This window comes from Xiphias gladius, chromosome 1, assembly GCF_016859285.1.
Source record: "Xiphias gladius isolate SHS-SW01 ecotype Sanya breed wild chromosome 1, ASM1685928v1, whole genome shotgun sequence".
NCBI lineage: Eukaryota > Metazoa > Chordata > Actinopteri > Istiophoriformes > Xiphiidae > Xiphias > Xiphias gladius.
The window spans coordinates 27569869-27588000 of NC_053400.1; the positions used below are offsets into that span (position 1 = coordinate 27569869).

Consider the following 18132-nt stretch of genomic DNA (forward strand, 5'->3'; position numbering starts at 1 on the left):
AAGCAGGAGCAAACTGGAAAACAATTCATTGTGTGATACTGATGGACAATTAAATCTTTCTTTCCAGTGTTAAAGCTACACGAGGGGAAACATCAGGGGAAACTGGATGAGCTTAAGTCTGCACTTAGTATTTAAAACCTCGGACTAGATCTCAGTCGATCTTAGGCGACTTTGATGGTCTTGGTGAAGCAGACGAAGCCCCGGTTTATGGCTATTTCGCCCGAACTGCAGTCGCTACCTGTCCATTATTTATACCAAATTCGTAACAGACTGAACCGTCAAGACGGCTGGTGCTCCGCCCCTTCGTTAAGGCTGCATCACGCAGGTGTGCTGCCCTCATGATGCAGTTTATTTGACGCTAAAGGGGCAGAGCGCTGCGACGATTAGCCGATTAACCGGCTAGTCGATTAAAAGCACTCCGGCGATTAACTGAGAGAATAACCAGCAGGTTAATCGATACTAGAAGCTGCTGTTAGTTGCGGCCCTGACGCGTAGCCCAGGCGGGCGAGAAGTCCCAATAATGCCGTTACTGGCGGTTACGCGCCTCTTCTTATCAAGAATATGCACATTATTTAATCACTTTAATAGCGTCGCGCGGACAGGGAGTGAGACGGCGACGCGGGGTGCCGCCGTGCTCCCTCCCGATAACCACTGGCACGCGTCTCTATTTGGCAGCCTGGTTGCGCTCCTCTCCGACGAATCCAGTACATTTCATCATCTGCTCATCACATCGCGTTTTTAATTCAGCAAGGAAAACACCTGTGGCTTCGTGAGACCGGTTTACCGTTGATCGCCCGGTGGATTGTGGCTGGGACGGGACTAGAGCCCCCCCCCCCGTTGCAACCATTATTTCTTTATTTAAAAACGACCAAAAAAACACTCGCATCAGGAGTTCAACTGAAAATGGCTATTCACACACCCTGCTGGCGACCGGTGGCTCCAGACCAGCGGCTTTGCTTCCCCCTTGTGGACACACCTCTTTGCGGCCCCGGACCGAGCTCTCTTGCCCGCCAATACCGGCGGGAGGGACGCTCGCAGCGAGTGTTTTGCCTCGCCAGCGGAGGTCCGGCTTCCCACGATGACCGGCCCCTGCGCCGGTTTTCCTGTTCCCGTGCTCGGGGGGGGGGCGGCGTTTGGTGGTTGACGGTGCTTGGGGAGCTCTATCCCCGTTGATCCAATGAGTCAGGATGCGTTACAGTTTGTTGGCATTATGTGGTTTAGAGGAAATGACAAAATATTCCACGTGAAAATGTAGTTTCATCGTCACCAGCCCCCCATTTTTATACTTTCCATAATAACTTTGTGACTGTAATTGATTTCGGTCCTGTTCTGTAGTATTGAATGCAACGGCAGTTATCAGCCTTTTCCAGAAACAAATAGGGAAACAAAACAAAAAAAGGAGTAAATTTGTATTTTGTGTTTTCTTTTCCTGTCACAACACCTTGTTTGTCTTACATACTATGTATTGTTGCCCCCCCCCCCCCATTTTATTTTCTTTACGTGTGCCATGTGGGATGGGATTTGTGATTGTTTTGGTTCTTTTCTTGCCTTTTTTTTTTTTTTTTTTTTGGTTCTTGTTTTGAGAATATCGGGGCGAGCGCATCTCGTGTGCACGTTGTTTTTCTGACAGAAGAAAAACCCCAACGAAATCAAAGAGCTCCGCGTCCCGGCCGGACACGGTCTTCCAGGGAGATGGAGCTTCATTACGCGCAGACAAACGTGCGGCATCCCTTTCCCGCGGCACGTATCTCGGCGCGTAGCACCGCTCGGCATCGTAAGTGCAGCATTATCCATGTAAACTTAACTTAAAAAAAAATAAAAAAAAAAAAAAAAAACAACCAAACTTCAACAACAAAAACCCCACCCAGTTTTACAAGGGCGGCTTCATTGGCCCGCGTGTCTGTAAATCCGTTCCCTCTTTATTTGGCCGCTGCCATTGGTCGGCGGTGACGACAATCCCGCGCCGTGCTCCCGCCCACCGAGCGGATCAAGTTTGAATGAACAACAGCAGTCTGTTCTGGAGGTGGTAGTTGCATTTGCAGTAATTATTAAAAGTGTGTATCATATCACGGGTGCGCTGATCGAGGATGGACATGAAGAAAAGAATCCACCTAGAGTTGCGGAACCGCACTCCCTCGGATGTAAGTTGGCCTCACACGTCGCTGGTAACGTTTCGCACTCGGCTAATGGAGAATCTTTTCGTGCGATGTCTTGGCGTGGGGATACAAAGTTTCCTACAAGTTAAAGGATGATGGAGACGCGGGGTCACATTGTTGCTTCGCGATCGTGTTTACAGTTGGCAGGTGCGGCGGCTACGCCGGTTCAACTTTTGTGCGGCTCCGAGCTCACGTTTTGGGGATGTGCAGTTTTGAGAATGCAGCACGGCTTTTTTTTTTTTTTTTTTTTTTTAATAATATATATATACACACACACACATATATGCCAGCAGTATAACCGAGGCAAGCAGTGTGAGGAGCCATATTTGCAACTTTTGATCTGCCAACGCGCCCCTTTTCGTTTAAAACCCGTGGTATTGTTATTCACCCGTTGTCTGATGTGCCATCTGCATGCTTTGGCTGGGAAACGCATTTACCGACACCTTTCGAGCCGCGCACTTGGCGCGTGAAGGATGCGGATACTCAGAGTCGTGGAATTATCGGCGATGCGTAAAAGCCTCGACCCATCGCCGTGCCACGGCATCCCGGACCCACGGTTGCCCGCTTGGTCCCGCCGAACTCGGTCGTTTCTGCGGGAAGTGGCGTTCAGAACGGCTCGCGCCGGCGAGCCCGCCGCAGCCCCTCAGCCACAGTGCGCGCAGACGGCCGAGAGAAAGCGGCGGCGGCGCGGACCGTTACCGGCCACCGGGCCGGGCGGAGACGCGAGGCGCAAACGAGCCCCGCGCCGTCGTTAAGCTGCCGCGTGTTCGCTCGGGCCGTTTTCACCCGGACTCCCCGCCGTCGTCGTCGGCCCGCGGGATCCTGCCTCAACGACAACAAACTGCCGAGCCGCGCCGTCGCTCCAGTTTTCCAGAACTAGGACAAGCCGCCATTTTACCGAGAAACAAAGGCAAACCGAAACACAGCGAACATCCCCCGTTCATTCGACACAAAAGACGTTACGACTCATCATACCTTCTCATTAACAGACGTCTACACGCGCCATCAATCCGATCGGCTACCGTTTAGCACGAGCGACAATGAAACGTTTGCCTGGCAGCTATCTAATCGGCTTTAGCCGCCCCTCCTACTCACAAATGACCCTGTGCACGACTCGTAGGTCTGTTTGGCTCCCGACTTGTTTTGACTAATGTGCATCTCCGCCGCTCGCGCACACGTCTCGTGTTACACTTGAGCTCGGTGAGCAGTGGGGGAAAAAAAAAAAAAAATGAAAATAAAAAATAAAACCCCGACGACCCGCCGTGGTATGTCTGTTTCTACTGGGGGAGGGAAGGGGGGAGGAAAAAAAAAAAGAAGGGAAAAAAAAGTAGCTGAATGTGATATTCACGCAAAGGGAGGAGAGTCGGTGCATCGCGATACCTAGAGCGTTGGACTGTGCGCAGTCGACAGATTATTGATTATTGTAGTCCCGCTCCGCGGTGCCGATTGGCTGAGTCACGTTAGATAAAATACCTGACAGCAGCGCACCTGTGACCGCATATCAGGCTATTTAGATAACAATGAGCCGAGCCCCCCCCCCCCCCCCCCAATATACTGTGGTATATACTGCCCTGCTGCATGCAAAAGTTTGGACACCCATGGGCAAATTTTTTTATTTGTTGATTTCTGAAGTGAAAAGAGGTAGCCAGTACCCCCCCCCTTACTCTGGGGTTCTGTGGCAGGAAAATTGGGTTCCTCTAAATACCGTCAAATGCTGGATGCGAATGCCCTGCAGTCGGCCGGGGGAAGCGAGACCGATGGGAGGCCCCCATGCAACCACTGTCGGAGTGGGCCCTCGCAGGCCTTCACAGGCCCCTGACCTGAACATCGCTGGAAACCTGTGGGTGGATCTAAAAACAATACTGTTGTGTGCACGACGGCCTAAAAATACAGCAGAAGTTGAAGTGGGCTGCAGAGGAGTGGGCGAAAACTCCCAAATCAAGAGTAGAAGTGCTCTTAGATTGCAAGTCGTGATATCTGCCAAAGGGGGGGTTACTAAGTACTGACATAGTAGGGTGCCCAATTACGGTTTAATTTCTTGTTTTTTTTTTTAAGTGTGTTGAATAAGAAGCACATTAACCTTTGAAAACGAGGCAAATTTTTAAAGTGTCTTTGCTGCAGAGGTTGTATTTGCTCCTTTTCACCTCATAAATCAACAAAATATGTAATTTGCCTTAAATTTCGCATACAACATTGTTTTATCTATTTTTGAGGGACTATGTTGGCGGAAGAAGATTTCTGCATCTCTTCGACAGCACCTAGCACTTGCGTTCTATCTTTTTCAATTAAAGTGGCGTGTAATCAGTCTTACGAAACCATAACAGTGGTGGGAGAAACATAGGTCCTTTTTTTTACCTGAGTAAAAATAGCAATACCATACAGTAAAAATACTGCCTTACAATTACAACGCCGTGCTTTCAGAAGTTTACTTAAGCAAAAGTACATAAGTAATTTCAGCAAAATGTACTTAAAAAGTAAAAGTAACTTAAATTGATTCGTTGATCCACAGAAACTATTTTGATATTCAAACAATCGTTTTAGTCATTTTTTTAAAGCAAAAATGCCAAACGTTTTTTCTGTTTCCAGCCCTCCTCAGATGTGAGGATTTGATGCTCTACTGTTTCATATACTGAATGTCTCTGGATTTAGACTGCTGGTCGGACAAAGTCAAGACACTTGAAAATGTCACCTTGGTGTGTGGAGAAATCATTTTTCAATATACTCTGGCATTTTTTAGACAAAATTAATTGAAAAAAAATAAGGAAAATAATCATGAGTTACAGTCCTAATGTACATTATTGGATTGTTATTGCTGATGTATCACTGAGCATTTTGGTATTTTGTCAATGTGGAGCCAGTTTTAGCTACTACTGCTGGGCAGTTCAATAGATGGTAATGGACCATATTTTACAAGCTGATCATATATATTTTTTGTAAAAAGAAAAAAAACTTCAACTACAAAGTAGGTAGTAACTATACTGGTCAAGTAAATGTAGTGGAATTTTAAAAAGTACAATATCTCCCTCCGGGTGAGGTAAGAAGTTAGATGTGTCAAAAAAAAAAAAAATGGTAATACTCAAGTAACATACACGTACTTGAGTAAATGTACTATGTACTGACCATGAGACACTTTGACTGCGGATAGAGTTTTAAGGTTGAATTGTAGATCATCCCGTGTTGCTGTGCTAAATACTACAATACATTTTTAAGTTGTATTTTTTTCGCAGACACTTTTTTTTCCAAAGCGACTCGGAAGAAGTAAAGTCGCAGTCAGCCTCAGTGGGAATCAGAGTGAGAAGTAATCAAAAAGTCTTAAGTGCTTTCCTCCCAGATAAAACAACTGAAACAAAGATTTTATCCGAAGACTTTTAACCTTTTAAATAGCAAAAACTTAAAATTTAGTTTCGATCCAGGCAGAAAAATGGACACACACTTAACATATTTTGAACATTATAACCTTTTACATATTCTTATCGATTTTTCATTTGAATGCTCAAATGTGACAGATGCTTAACCAGGTATATGTGTTTGTTCTACAGGTCAAAGAACTCGTGCTAGACAACTGTCGCTCAAACGAAGGCAAGATCGAGGGTCTAACAGATGAATTTGAGGAGCTGGAATTCCTAAGCACAATCAATGTTGGACTGACGACAGTTGCCCACTTGCCAAAGCTAAATAAACTCAAAAAGGTGGGTGTCTTTCCGTGGAAAACAAGTCTATAATTTAGGCTTTGACGTGTTGCATATTTTTTTTGACTGCTTAATTGATCAACAGCTTGAACTCAGCGATAACAGGATCTCAGGAGGGTTGGAAGTTCTGGCGGAGAAGTGCCCCAACCTAACACATCTCAACCTCAGTGGCAACAAGATTAAAGACCTCAGCACAATAGAACCATTGGTAAGCGAGACCTGAAAATACTCGGTGGTGGTGGTGGTGGGGGGGGGCACATACAAAGCAGCCGGCTTATTATTTGTCAAACGTGATTGTTCCTTCGACAGAAAGAATTGGGGACCCTGAAAAGCCTAGATCTCTTCAACTGCGAAGTGACAAACCTGAACGAATACAGAGACAACGTATTCAAGCTACTACCGCAGCTCACGTACCTGGATGGGTATGACAAAGACGACAAGGAGGCACCAGATTCTGACGCTGAGGTTTACGCCGAGGGCTTGGACGATGACGAGGAAGATGAAGATGGTGAGTTTGAGGCTACAGCCAAGGAGCTTCACATACCCCCATGTTGATGGCTGTGTTCTTTCTAGCGTCTCTCAGCGTTGCTAACTTTGGCATTTGAACATTTGGCGGTTAATTAACCACCAACCGATTTCGCCCAGATGTAGATGAGGAGGAGTATGATGAAGATGCAGCACCAGGAGACGAGGAGGAGGAAGAGGGAGAGGAAGATGAAGAGGAGAACGAAGAGGAGGAAGAGGAGGACCTCAGTGGAGAGGTGGGATGAGAATGAATGAGATTTGCGTTCCGTAATTGTTAAAATGTTGAGTCGGAAATAACCATACTAACCTTGCCTCATCTTTTTTTTTTTTTAAAAAGGAGGAAGAGGAGGAAGATTTGAATGACAGGGAGGTTGACGATGAGGATGACGAGGGTGAGTAAAATGGTGGCTGACTTTAACGCAGAAGCTTTCTCCCAATTCCACACTACATGCTAAATGTATACAGCATATACTTTTATAGTAAACTGTTTTTTTTTGCAGCTAGTATAAAAGAGATCTAGGCCTTTTGAATGCATTTCCTTCCACACAAAACCTTTACAGAGCCTGATTTTAAAAAGTACTTCAAATCGTACATTGTTCACATCCAAGTTAGCCAGCTAGTTTACTGCTTCTGCTGGTTCGCGGCCACGTTTCTTTGCCTGTTACCTAGACCAGGTGCCGAGCAGCAACAGCAGAATAGCATGAAACCAGTGCCAGGACTTTGTATCGCCTTGCGTTCTCATCGGGGAGAATTTTTCTCTGCCTAATTGGGGGAAAAGAAAAATTGCATTGTACGGGATGGAATGAGAATTGAACACGTGCATTTGTGTCCTCTAGCGTGCGCGCGATACAAAAAACATTGCTCCGTAGCGCTACGAGTGGTTCAGAACCGCAACGGGAAACCCTTAACTGTTTTTATAGTACCAGTGGTACGATACGTGCGCCCTGTAAAGGTCAGTGGAATTGTGACAAAAGAATGAAAAGTCTAATTAAATACAAAATGACAGCAAAGTATTTCTTGAAGTGTTCCTGGGTGATGGTCGTACCATCCAACCTTACCTTACAGTTTTTCCAGCTGCAGGGAGATCCTCCATTTTCTTTGTGCACTTCATTGTGTTAGAATAGTGTCCTTCAACACTCAGAAAACAGGGGTTTTCTTAGTTGTTTTTTTTTTCGTTTTGTTTTGGGATTACGTAATTTAGTCATTTTTCTGGTGTCAACACACTACATACTCTTAACCCGCTTGATTCAGAAAACCTTTATTGTCCATCACAAAGCGATGCAAACCTGTCTTGAAACGTGAAAATTGCCAACAGTTTGAGCCGGCGTTGCTGTCGCCGTGACGCAAAACACCTGAAAGAGAAGTTTGACAGTTTATTTGCTCGATTCTGGCGGCTGCATCTTTTTAAACGTGACTCCTGTTTTCTAGAAGAAGAGCGAGGTCAGAAGAGAAAAAGGGAAGTGGACGAAGAAGGGGAGGAGGATGAAGATGATTGAGAGTCCTCATGAAGCTAAGTTGTGAACTGTTTTAAACTTGTATCTCCCAGTCACTTCCCAACAGCCCCATGTATTTTTTCCCCCCAGTTTCATATTGCAGTAGGAGTGGTTTTTGTTATTGGCCAGTCAGGTAGATGGGGTTGTCTGGAGAAATAAGTTAAATTTATGTATCTTTGATGCTCCCGTGTTTCAGTCTTTACTGTCCACTTTTGACTGCTTTGTGGACACCAATTTTGTAATATCAAACGATAGCAAAGATGAACCTTTTTAAGACTTGTTTTTGTTTTCTCACTGTTTGTGTAAGACCAGTTTCTGATGACTTGTGTATTTTAAGACTCCCCTTCAAAAGAAAAAAACAAAAAGCGAAACAAAAAAAAAAAAAAGAGTGCATGTCCGATACATTTTAAAGTCAACTACTGGATTTCATGTATGGCTGTTCTCTCCTTGTCTTAAACTTATTTTTGCATTGTACTTTTTTTTTTTTTTTTTTTTTAAATGTAAGTTATGTGTTTGTAGTGTCACCAGTATGCCAATACTCTCTGCTGTCCTGGTGTGAAACTTCTGTCTGAACATGCACAGTGTGACCCTCACAGGGCATATTTTTAAATCATATAGCAAAAAAATGTCTGCCCTTGTCAAAGCTGCTCCTCCTCCTTAAACCCTCAGCTTTGATAGTTCGGAAATTACGTGTTCTTGTAAATAATGACCAAATCTATTTTTTTGTATTCTCTTTGATGACGGCAGACATTGAAACAGACAACCGAGGTGAAACTATGAATTGTAATAAGATATTAAATATGTATGCTGCTTTATCTAAAATACGCAGTGTGAAATTTCTTGAATTTGAAGATAACTTTGTATGCATAATCTTTCCATAAAGAGAAATGTTCAACATCAGAACTCATGATTGCTTTTCCCATGTTCTTTTCTGTGACACACAGGTGGCAATGTTTGAATTTGTGGTGGTAGTGTAGAGAAGTAATTGATTATAAATGGAGGTTACAACTGCAACTTATGTGCATTGAAAATGTATTGTTTCAAAGTGTAAACGGTCAGTTATTTGGACTTTGTTTTCACTAATATACGCAATGGTCAAATTGGCCTACCTCAGTGATTTTTCACCCTGTTAAATCCACTGTCATCAGCCAAATTCTCTTTCTTTTCCCCTCCATTCACTTCAATAAATCCCTTTTATATACGTTTTGAATTTTGTGGTCCTTGTACAATGACACAGTGAAGTGTATACAGAATTCCAGTTTCAAGTCATCGGGTATTGATGACAGTCTTCATTTTTTTTTTTCTCTCCACATGGAAATCCAATCCAGGATACATTTTCCAGTAGACTGAGATGTGACACTGTAAGCGCCACATTAGATGTACAAGACCTCCAGCATTAACAAAGACCAGGCCGAGCAAATATAAGCTGCGGTTCACTTGTTTTCTCAAAGAGTTTATCAGGTTCAGTGTCAAACAAATTTGGAGCGATGGTAACACTATTTTCTCAAAGACCTTGTTATCCTACCCTCCCAAAAATGAGCCGTCAAGTGGCTGATTTTTTAGTCTTTAGTACAACTACACGAGAGGCCCTAAAATGAAAACTCCCGCTGCGGCTTCGCCCATCTCTGAATGTAGCTCGTCAGTCTCAGGTAGATCCTTTTCCCACACTGTCCACTTTCACTGTAGCCTTTTTATTTTTCCTGGAAGAAACATACATTTACCATTAATGTCTATACCTTTTAAAGGGTTCATTTGGTTTTTTTTCCTGATGGTTTTAACTGAAGCTATAAAGCTTTAGACCCTTTTGTGCACCTGCCGTTATGCTATCAGGAAGACTTGTGACCTTCAGTCCTCAACTTAATTTTTACTTACTCAGGGTAAAAATTCCATGCAGTGGATTCATATTTTTACTTGTCTTAGTCCACCAAGAGCAGAGTAAGTAATAACACCCCGCGGGACGTGACTGGGCTTGGATTACAAAACACGCGGCCTGTTTAGCAGAATCTTTTTGGTAACTGCTTGAACCTGGCCGGTATAATAGAGCCAATCAAATGTTAATCCAGTACCCAATTCTCTTCAATTTCAGAGTGTAGGAAAAAAAAACCTGTTTGATGGTACAAGCATTTGAATCCAATCTAGCCTAAGTGTATTGATGATATACGTGGAAGAGGAGAGACAAATGACCTTGAGTCTGGAGCAAAATACACATCTACGGTAAACACGTCTCAGTAATAGTAATATACTTAGATTAAAAGTAAAAGGATGGTTATTATTACAGTTTTCTAAACTGTTATGAACAGGCAAGAATATATATTCACACCTTATCTCAAGTTACGTTGTTGGAGTTAAACTAATACCATTTACGGTGCAGTTTCACACAAATCTTGCACCATTTCAACTGGAGACATTCAGCAAAATCTGTCAAGCATCACAATCAATACTTGCGCAGCCACATCATACAAAGACAAATGGGATTAAACAATTTATACATGTTATTAGCTAAAGAGGTACAATGTGACAAATAAATAAAAGCCAATATATACATTATCGCCCATCCTCAAAATTAGCCCTAAAAACAAAACAAAACAAAAAAAACCTGCAAAGCTTCCCTTGAGACTATATTTGAGTAGTTACGCAAGTCCACCACCTCTGGAACATGTCTCCCCAGCTGCTTTTCCCACTGTCTAAATAAAGAATAAAAATTCTTTAAGTGAATGAAGTGTCCACTCCTTGGGATAATACGGCATTTGGGTAGCTACTCTATGTGTCAGTGTTGTGAAGTAAATATATAGCCAACGTTTGTAGATGAGAAAAGAAGTAACGTGATAAAGCAGCTCTGTGGAAAACACGATCCATGTCTCGAAATGCTCTTTTTGTCTGTTTGGTGCAAAACTACTTCATGTCAGCCATTTTGAGATGATGTTGCAGCTCGCTCCAAACTGTGTCTGCAGCAGGGTCTAAGGCCTTGGGGAAGAAAAAATAGGAGCCAGTGACAGTCTTAATATATTTCAGTTTTGCCTCAACAAAAAGGCATAGTGAGACAAAAAAAACTAGGCGGTCTGGCCGAAAATATGCAATAACTGAACAAAACACTTGAGACTATGATAGATCAAGAATATTCATTTGTAAAAACAGACAATACCAAAACTGACTGGATCTCAAACTTTCCCTATCATTGATTTCATGTTAAACTGGCGATCCATGAACACTGCCTTGCCTCCCTTTACGTATCATATTTGTCATTATTACAATATTCCAGTAATTGCACCAGCTAAGACATTATCCAACAGTTATCATATTATTGTGTGCACTATGCGGGGCAGTAGGAATGAAGTTATGATATAACATGATATATCAAAAAAGCGGAGGGCGAGGGCTCAGAAGCTTGTTGGAGGTCAGAACTGGGGGCAAAGGAAGCAGCTTTGCCAGTCCAGGAGGCTAAGAGGTCAGACGTTGTTGGGGCTAACGTTCTTCAGGTTGTTGAGCTCCAGCTCCAGTTGGCGTATTCGCACATCCTTTGTGGTCAGCTCCTCCTTCAGCCGCCGGAGCTCATCCTGCTGCCGGAAGAACATCCGCAGGAGCTTCGTAACCAAAAAGACAAAACACACACGGAAGAACATGCATGTAACGAATATACTTTCACACAAGCATCAAGAGCTAGAAAAAAAGAGCAAAATATGAAAAGCCAGAGGAGATTTGCATGATGTAAAATGTGTTGGCACCACAGAGAGTCGTGGCAGGTTTACATTACTCACACGCCACCTCACAACAGATCTGCACCCACTATATAGAATAAACTCTTCTCTATTTTTGAAAACAGTCTGTTGGTTGACAAATCAATCTCACCTCAAGGTCCATTTAGCAGATTTTTTATATTGTGTGTGTACATATACATACACACACACACACACACACACACACACACACACACACACACACACACACACATATACATATATATATATATATATATATATATATATACACACACACACACACAGTTGTACAACAAAAACAAATACCAATATAATATATAGTATATCAGTGCCATAACTTCATGATTCAATATGCTATTGGAGATTATTTACTGCTTTATTATTTGTAATATTCTGACTCCTTCAGAGCCCTTGCCACTGGTTTTTAATACTAGTTTTATTTGGTACTTTTCTAATAGAGGAAGAGCAGAGTTGAGAGATAACAGTCTCATTCACAGCATTAGTTCTTCAAACACCTCGTTCTCTGTCCTGGGTGGTACGTTCTCAAGCAGGTCGATCCCATTCACCACCACACTCTTCTTTTCCTTCACTGGGGCCTTGAACACTAACTGGTTGGGCCGTCGGTAACCGTCCTTCAGGGACATCAAGACTGGGTCTGTTTGCACAAAGGAGCAAAAACACTCCTCAGCGTATGAAAACCAACACAATGCACAAAGAGGCTTCAGTCCTTCACAGGCCACCACAGGGAATCTATTGTTGCTCCGTGTTGTACTTGGTGTGTCTAACCCCGATAACTATGACATCTTTTTAGCCCATGGACATCCATATGTCTTTTGGTCATCTAAAAACTGGTCTGCATACAAGAATCTGTAGTTTATCTCATTGAATCCTTCCGTGGGTTTTCGAAAGTTCGGTAAGCATTAAATTATTTCCAAGGGGGTGACACCGGAGAACGATTAAAAGGCAGAAGGCCTGTTTTAATTTGCCTAGGTGGTATGACATCTGTGAACATTTAATTGTTTTGGGAATTTTGGAAAGCAGTCTTAATTCAAACATAGAAGAAGGTATGTGGGAAAAAATAAAGGCTGATGGCGGTCGGTCAGTTAGGGATGCCGTGGGCAAATTCGCACTCAACCAAATTATACACAGTTATAAATATACACCAGTTAAAATTAAAACAAGGTAGCAGGTACCTTTCGTAATTTATTGTGGGACCGTTCTTTTGTTTCTCCTTTTTGGAAACAGGGGTTTTATAAATCTCCCCCAGCTGTGTCTATTAGGAGTTTCTCTCTCCTAGCACCAGGTGTATCCAAACAAAAATTTGGACTTGTGCTGGCAGGCTTTATTGGCGCTTCAAGGACTGTTCTCCACCATTGGAAGAGTCAGACAAAGCCGGTTTTTGCTGATCGGTTAAAATGAACGATGGACGTTGCCTCGTTTGAATCTTCAATCGCAACGACTAATAATTATCAATGGAAGTTTTATGAAGTTTGGTCTCAGTTTTTAAAGTTAATAAAGAAAGAAACATAACCCAATAAATATTCATACTTTTTTATAATGAGAACATGCTACCCAATGTATGTTGTATTATGTGGTATTTTATTCATACTTTGTGCCCCCTTTTTTATCTTTGTTTTTCATACTTACTGTATTATGTTGTCTTGTGTTAGATTATGTTTCTTATCTATTAGAAAAACTTGAAAAAAAAGGCAGTTTGACGTAGGCCTTTGTTATGAGATACACACATGTTGAGTGCAGACCGACACTGACGATTTGAGGTGATCAGGCGAAACAAAACAGACTACCTCCTGGATTTAATGCCCAATTGGATGATGCTGTAATTTAAAGACCCAAATGAAATGCAAATCAGAGCCCAGTTCAAGTTGTATGATGCTGGTTAAAAGAAAATATCTGTGGCAGTTTGCACCATGTTGGTGACAATACAAGACACGCCTGACGCGGTGTGAAGAGTTGGCAACGAAGAAGAAGTGAACAAAATAAAAGACACAGTGATTGAAGGTGACCTTTCATTACCCTGCTTTACTGCAGCTTTATTTTGAAATATCTGTCATGCCTAAGAAATGAGTTCCAGCACATCGCATCAGTCTCGCATGCAAGCATGTTATTCACAAAGTCAAATGTGATGGTTTTCTGGTATTCGATTAAGATCTTTGCGTAACGTGGGTTTATATTTGGTAACACGTGGCCTCTGGTAAAACGTTTTTTTTCATGAACCACCAAAGGAGCGTTAGCCAATCCAGTGCGTGTCTTAAGTGTAGTTTACCTCTATCAATGCCGCTCAGCCATTCGCTGGCGGACAGCGCAGGTTCTGTTCCTGCTGTCATGGGGTAGATGTCCTCCTGGTATGTGTCTGACTGTAAAACAGGAAACAGCACATACATTCTCGTTTTAAAGTCTGGTTTGGGGGGCGGGGGTCATTTTATGGTGTCCTAAACAAGATTTATTCTTCTCAAAGCATAAAATGTAACCTCTCTGCATGGGTTTGAAAATATTCTTCAGCCACATCAATGCCTCGGTGATCATGTTATCATTTGCTGGCCTCTTGTTTGGGTTTTGCTACCAGCGACCAACATGTCTGTTGACAAGTCAAACCAATTTTCAGCTTATCATTATCACCCCTGTCCTTGTTTGCTGTTAGCTTTTTTATTATCTCGCTTACTCACGTACATTTCTTTTTATTACGTGCCGCAATACTATAGCGTCAAAGTGTTGCCGAGAGAGGTTGATTCAATTCAGTCAAAAAATGAACAGTTTTTTAACTCATTAAGTGCTGGAATAATGGTTTATATTGCAGAAATGAGTAATAATGAGAGAATAGCGTAGAATCAGTTATATTCCATTGTTTCATTCCCACTCACCCTCCTTGGCACAATCATTGAAATGGGCTCAATCAAACCCTTCAGGGTGACTAGCTTGTAGAAGCGGTACACCTCGCAGGCTGCCACGTCCAGCCCATGCTTTGGCATCACACCTGCAGCCAAGAACAGTAAGCTCGCGATGACAGGACCGCTTTGACAACATGGAATCATCTCAGTGGGTGAGAGCATACGACATATGACTCACCTAGTCCTTTCTGAGGGGCCGGGGACCGGAATTCCATTAGGTATTGGATGTACGGCTTTTCCGTGGTAATCTCAAAGTAACGGATGTTGCCGTCCCCCTGCCAAGGCACCAGAGTGTGGCTATTACATTACAACCAAAATAGTAGCTCTTGAAAGACGTTTTTTTTTCTTTCTTCTTACATTAGGCATTTTAATGCTCAAAAGGTCACAATAGTGTTGTGTGGCCTTGTAATGCTCCGATTCCCAAAGCAAAACTGTGCTGTTTTTCGATTTTGTGTAAATATACCGTAGATGAAGATGCAAAGCTCCATCTATTGTAAAGCAATGACACCTACTCACCTGGTCTGGCTGCACTATATAAAGCTGATGGCAGTCAGCCAATCCTTCCTTTCTGCTCCATTTCGTTTTGTTGCGTTTAGTTTGTCTATAGGTTAATTTTCCTTTTAGTTGTGTAAAATAAACTTAATTTTAGTCACAACGATGTGTGGTCTGCCGTTCTCTGTCCAGCCTTGAGCTGGGTAGTGACAAATATTTTGTGTTATTTAGATGGAAAATTACAATTATTACTTTATTTTGCAGCTTTAGTTTAGTTCATCTGATTATTTATTGGTGTTAACTGTTGGACTTTGAAACGGCTTATAACTTGTTTACGTAGTTGCCACACTGATGTTGTACTGAGTGCCTGAAAACTGTTACCTACACAAATGACCACCTGTCTCTCCAGGTCCTTTTACATTCTATATCAATAACTTGATGAGGGACAAAAGACCGGAAGTGTTTACCGGTAATACATTTTCTGCAAATAAAGGCAGTGCACTATTTTTGTCAATCAAAAATAGTACTTTTCACACGTAGTAAACAACATTAAATCAGGGAAATATTACTGCAGTCAAAAATAAAATCAATGCTGCGATGCAGTAAGGCAGTTCTAACCTTGCCTGCCAGGTACAACATGTGTGTGTCAGCATCATAGAAGGGAAACAACAGTCCTGAGAGGCCGTCTATGTCCTCTTCCACAATTGGCATGGACAAATCCTCCTGGGAAGAGCAACACACACAGGGAATTAATCTCACACACACACACACACACACACAAATTTGCTCCACCCACTCTGGCATTATAGGCATGAGCCATATGGAGGTGTTGTCTGACCTGATCCCAGAGAGCGATCTGCCGGGTGTTCCAGCGAGAAACCCCTGTGGTGAGCAGCCGCTTCATGTTGCCAAGGAACACCACTCGGTTTACACGGTGGTTCTTACAACTGGTTTGCTGGTGGAGCAGTGGGTAAAAGACAGAGCGACGCTTTAATGCTACATACACCTGCCAGGAAGAGCTATTTCTGTAATGTGTTAAGAGCATTTATTCAGGATATTCTTGTGACGGTGGAGAATAAAGACATGAAAACTCACACTGAGCCGCTGAGAGTCGTTTGAAAAATTTCAGTTTCATTTTTATAATTACTCAGGGGTCCCTCATAAATTAATGGCATGAAGTATGGTATGACTGCTTCCAGTTTTTATACAGTAAGTCTGAGAGTGTTGCAATTGAGCATAATTATAATCATATCTCGTTTACTAATCCCACAGTCAACAATATGGCTCTGTTGGAATCTTTAAATGTAAATCTGTATTTCAGGAACAGAACTTTTTTAAGATTTGTCCCTCTTTCTCTTCCCACTCCTGCTGCCTTGTCTCAATCACCTCCACTTGGTGCAGCAGGGGAGCGGCACGCGGATCAGGCGGCAGGATCACCAAAGTCAAACATTTAGAGGTTAAGAAGAGGTGGCAGACCAGTTTTTGCTTTTTATAGTAGCTGGGAATATCTTAAAAGTTCCTGAGTAAATTTGAAATGAATGTAATAAAAATATTGGATTTACAAATCGAATTAGTGGGAAAATTTAATAGAGCTTCAATTTATCTATCGCCCTCTAGGGGTCAAGAACCAATGTCTGTACACAGTTCACAGTATGGTGAAATTGTATTTATGCCGTCACCCTGACATTACACATTAGGTGACGGTTAATATCTCACTCCGACAGAATGGGCATTAATCTGCTGCTGTAACAGCCTTCGCTCTTCTGGGGAAGCAGAAATTTGCTCCCAGTACATTCACAAGAGCATTAGTGAGGTCAGTCACTGACATTGGAAGAATCAATTTGTTCCAAAGGTGTTGGAGGGCTTGAGGTCAGGGATCTGTGCAGGCCAGAAAAGTTTGTGCTCCCCGAACATAGAAAAACCATTTGTTTTTCGATTCTGCTTTGTGCACCAGGGCGTTATTTGTTAAAACAAAAAAAGGGTCCTAAACAAACCACAACGTTGGAAGCAAACTGTCTAAAATATCCCTGTAAGCTGCAGCATTGGGAGTGAAAGTAAGATTTTCTTTAACTGGAACTACGGTGCGTGGCCTTATCAATGAAAAGAAATTCCAGAAGTACACAAATGGCATGTCCACATACTTTATAGTGTTTGGCCATGTAGTGTACTTGCTAACAGCTAATATATGGTCATTATTTTAAATTCCTGTGGCGAATGAGAGGTTCAGTAGAAGTAAAATGCATTATAAATATTCAAACTGAATACTGTCCGTATGGCCAGTGAATAGATCATTTGTCCATGCACACTCCACACAAAAATATCAGCCGCCTCCCTCTAACCTGAAGGACTCTCCCAGAGCGTGGCTCGATGACTCGCAGCTTCTTGTCTTTGCAGCTGGTGGCCAGCAGGCTGCCGTCGGTGTTGAAGGACATGCTGAGGATGACGTCAGTGTGACAGTCGATCATCTTCACCGGCTCTCCGGTCTCCAGGTTCCAGATCAGGATCTGACACGGTCAGGTAAAAGATTGTTGGGGCGGAGGTGTTGGATGGCTTTGGTGGATCACTGGTGTGATGATGTAGTGAGGTTGTGAGTGAAATTGGGCTTTGTTTTTGTGTGCTACTGCTGCAAACAGTGGAATAAGGTGAAAGGGGAAATAGGAAGAATGCCTCATCGTTGCAAAAGAGCCTAAGTAGTAACTGGGTTCTATATATCCCAACTCTGTTCTTTGGAAATCACTAATTTAAGTATGCACGTCTGTTGAGAGAAAGTCGATACACAGGCTCCAACAAATTATTATATTCATTACTGACTAATATTAGTGTACATTAGTGTTTTGGTAAATCTATTGATCCATAAATATTTAGTGTTAGAGCCCAAAGTGTCATCTTTACGGTTCGTGTTGGGTCTGACAAAAACCCGGCAATATTCAATTTACAATGTTAAAGAGAAAAGAAAGGTGCCAGGTCCTCACATTCAAGATGCTAGAACCAGCAATTAGTTGCCCCCGCTGCTTGATAAATGATGTAAACAATTTATCGACTAACAAAATTGTTAGTTTAATTTTCCTCAGATCAACTAACTGACTAATCCAGCGCAATGGTATATCACTAAAAATACTTTCAATATGACAAAGTAACTACCTGAGATGAGCTAA

At 42.4% G+C, this 18132-nt stretch overlaps 2 protein-coding genes across 11 annotated transcripts in view; one reads left to right on the forward strand and one right to left on the reverse strand.

Annotated features, from left to right (window-relative positions):
- Window positions 1-1961: 1961 nt before the first annotated feature.
- anp32a (acidic (leucine-rich) nuclear phosphoprotein 32 family, member A) lies at window positions 1962-8330 on the forward strand. Of its 3 annotated transcripts, none has more exons than XM_040158566.1 (7): window positions 1962-2141; window positions 5696-5845; window positions 5931-6053; window positions 6155-6353; window positions 6491-6606; window positions 6708-6762; window positions 7799-8330. In XM_040158566.1, the coding sequence occupies exons 1-7, from the start codon at window positions 2088-2090 to the stop codon at window positions 7864-7866; spliced, it is 765 nt and encodes a 254-aa protein (XP_040014500.1). In that variant the 5' UTR covers window positions 1962-2087; the 3' UTR covers window positions 7867-8330. The 3 variants fall into 3 exon arrangements, with proteins under 3 accessions (XP_040014500.1, XP_040012812.1, XP_040013686.1); XM_040156878.1 differs by lacking the exon at window positions 1962-2141 and adding an exon at window positions 4769-4849; XM_040157752.1 differs by lacking the exon at window positions 1962-2141 and adding an exon at window positions 4769-4849 and having other exon boundaries at window positions 7802-8330.
- A 1103-nt stretch (window positions 8331-9433) lies between these two features.
- Window positions 9434-18132, reverse strand: part of coro2ba (coronin, actin binding protein, 2Ba) — a 46635-nt gene continuing 37936 nt past the window's right edge. For all 8 annotated transcript variants that reach the window (XM_040136088.1, XM_040136072.1, XM_040136080.1 and 5 more), the window contains 8 exons: window positions 17317-17481; window positions 15816-15932; window positions 15596-15700; window positions 14664-14760; window positions 14459-14571; window positions 13864-13954; window positions 12095-12234; window positions 9434-11444 (listed from right to left, as the gene is read on the reverse strand). In XM_040136088.1, the coding sequence (XP_039992022.1) occupies window positions 11310-11444; window positions 12095-12234; window positions 13864-13954; window positions 14459-14571; window positions 14664-14760; window positions 15596-15700; window positions 15816-15932; window positions 17317-17481 (963 nt within the window). In that variant the 3' untranslated portion in view covers window positions 9434-11309. The remainder of the gene's footprint in view (window positions 11445-12094; window positions 12235-13863; window positions 13955-14458; window positions 14572-14663; window positions 14761-15595; window positions 15701-15815; window positions 15933-17316; window positions 17482-18132) is intronic.

Coding starts and splice junctions, on each gene's coding strand:
- anp32a (XM_040156878.1), top strand. CDS start 4,790: ATGTCTCTGGATTTAGACTGCTGGTCGGACAAAGTCAAGACACTTGAA. Junction 6,054..6,154: donor TCAGCACAATAGAACCATTG/GTAAGCGAGACC, acceptor TTCCTTCGACAG/AAAGAATTGGGGACCCTGAA. Junction 6,763..7,798: donor TGACGATGAGGATGACGAGG/GTGAGTAAAATG, acceptor CCTGTTTTCTAG/AAGAAGAGCGAGGTCAGAAG.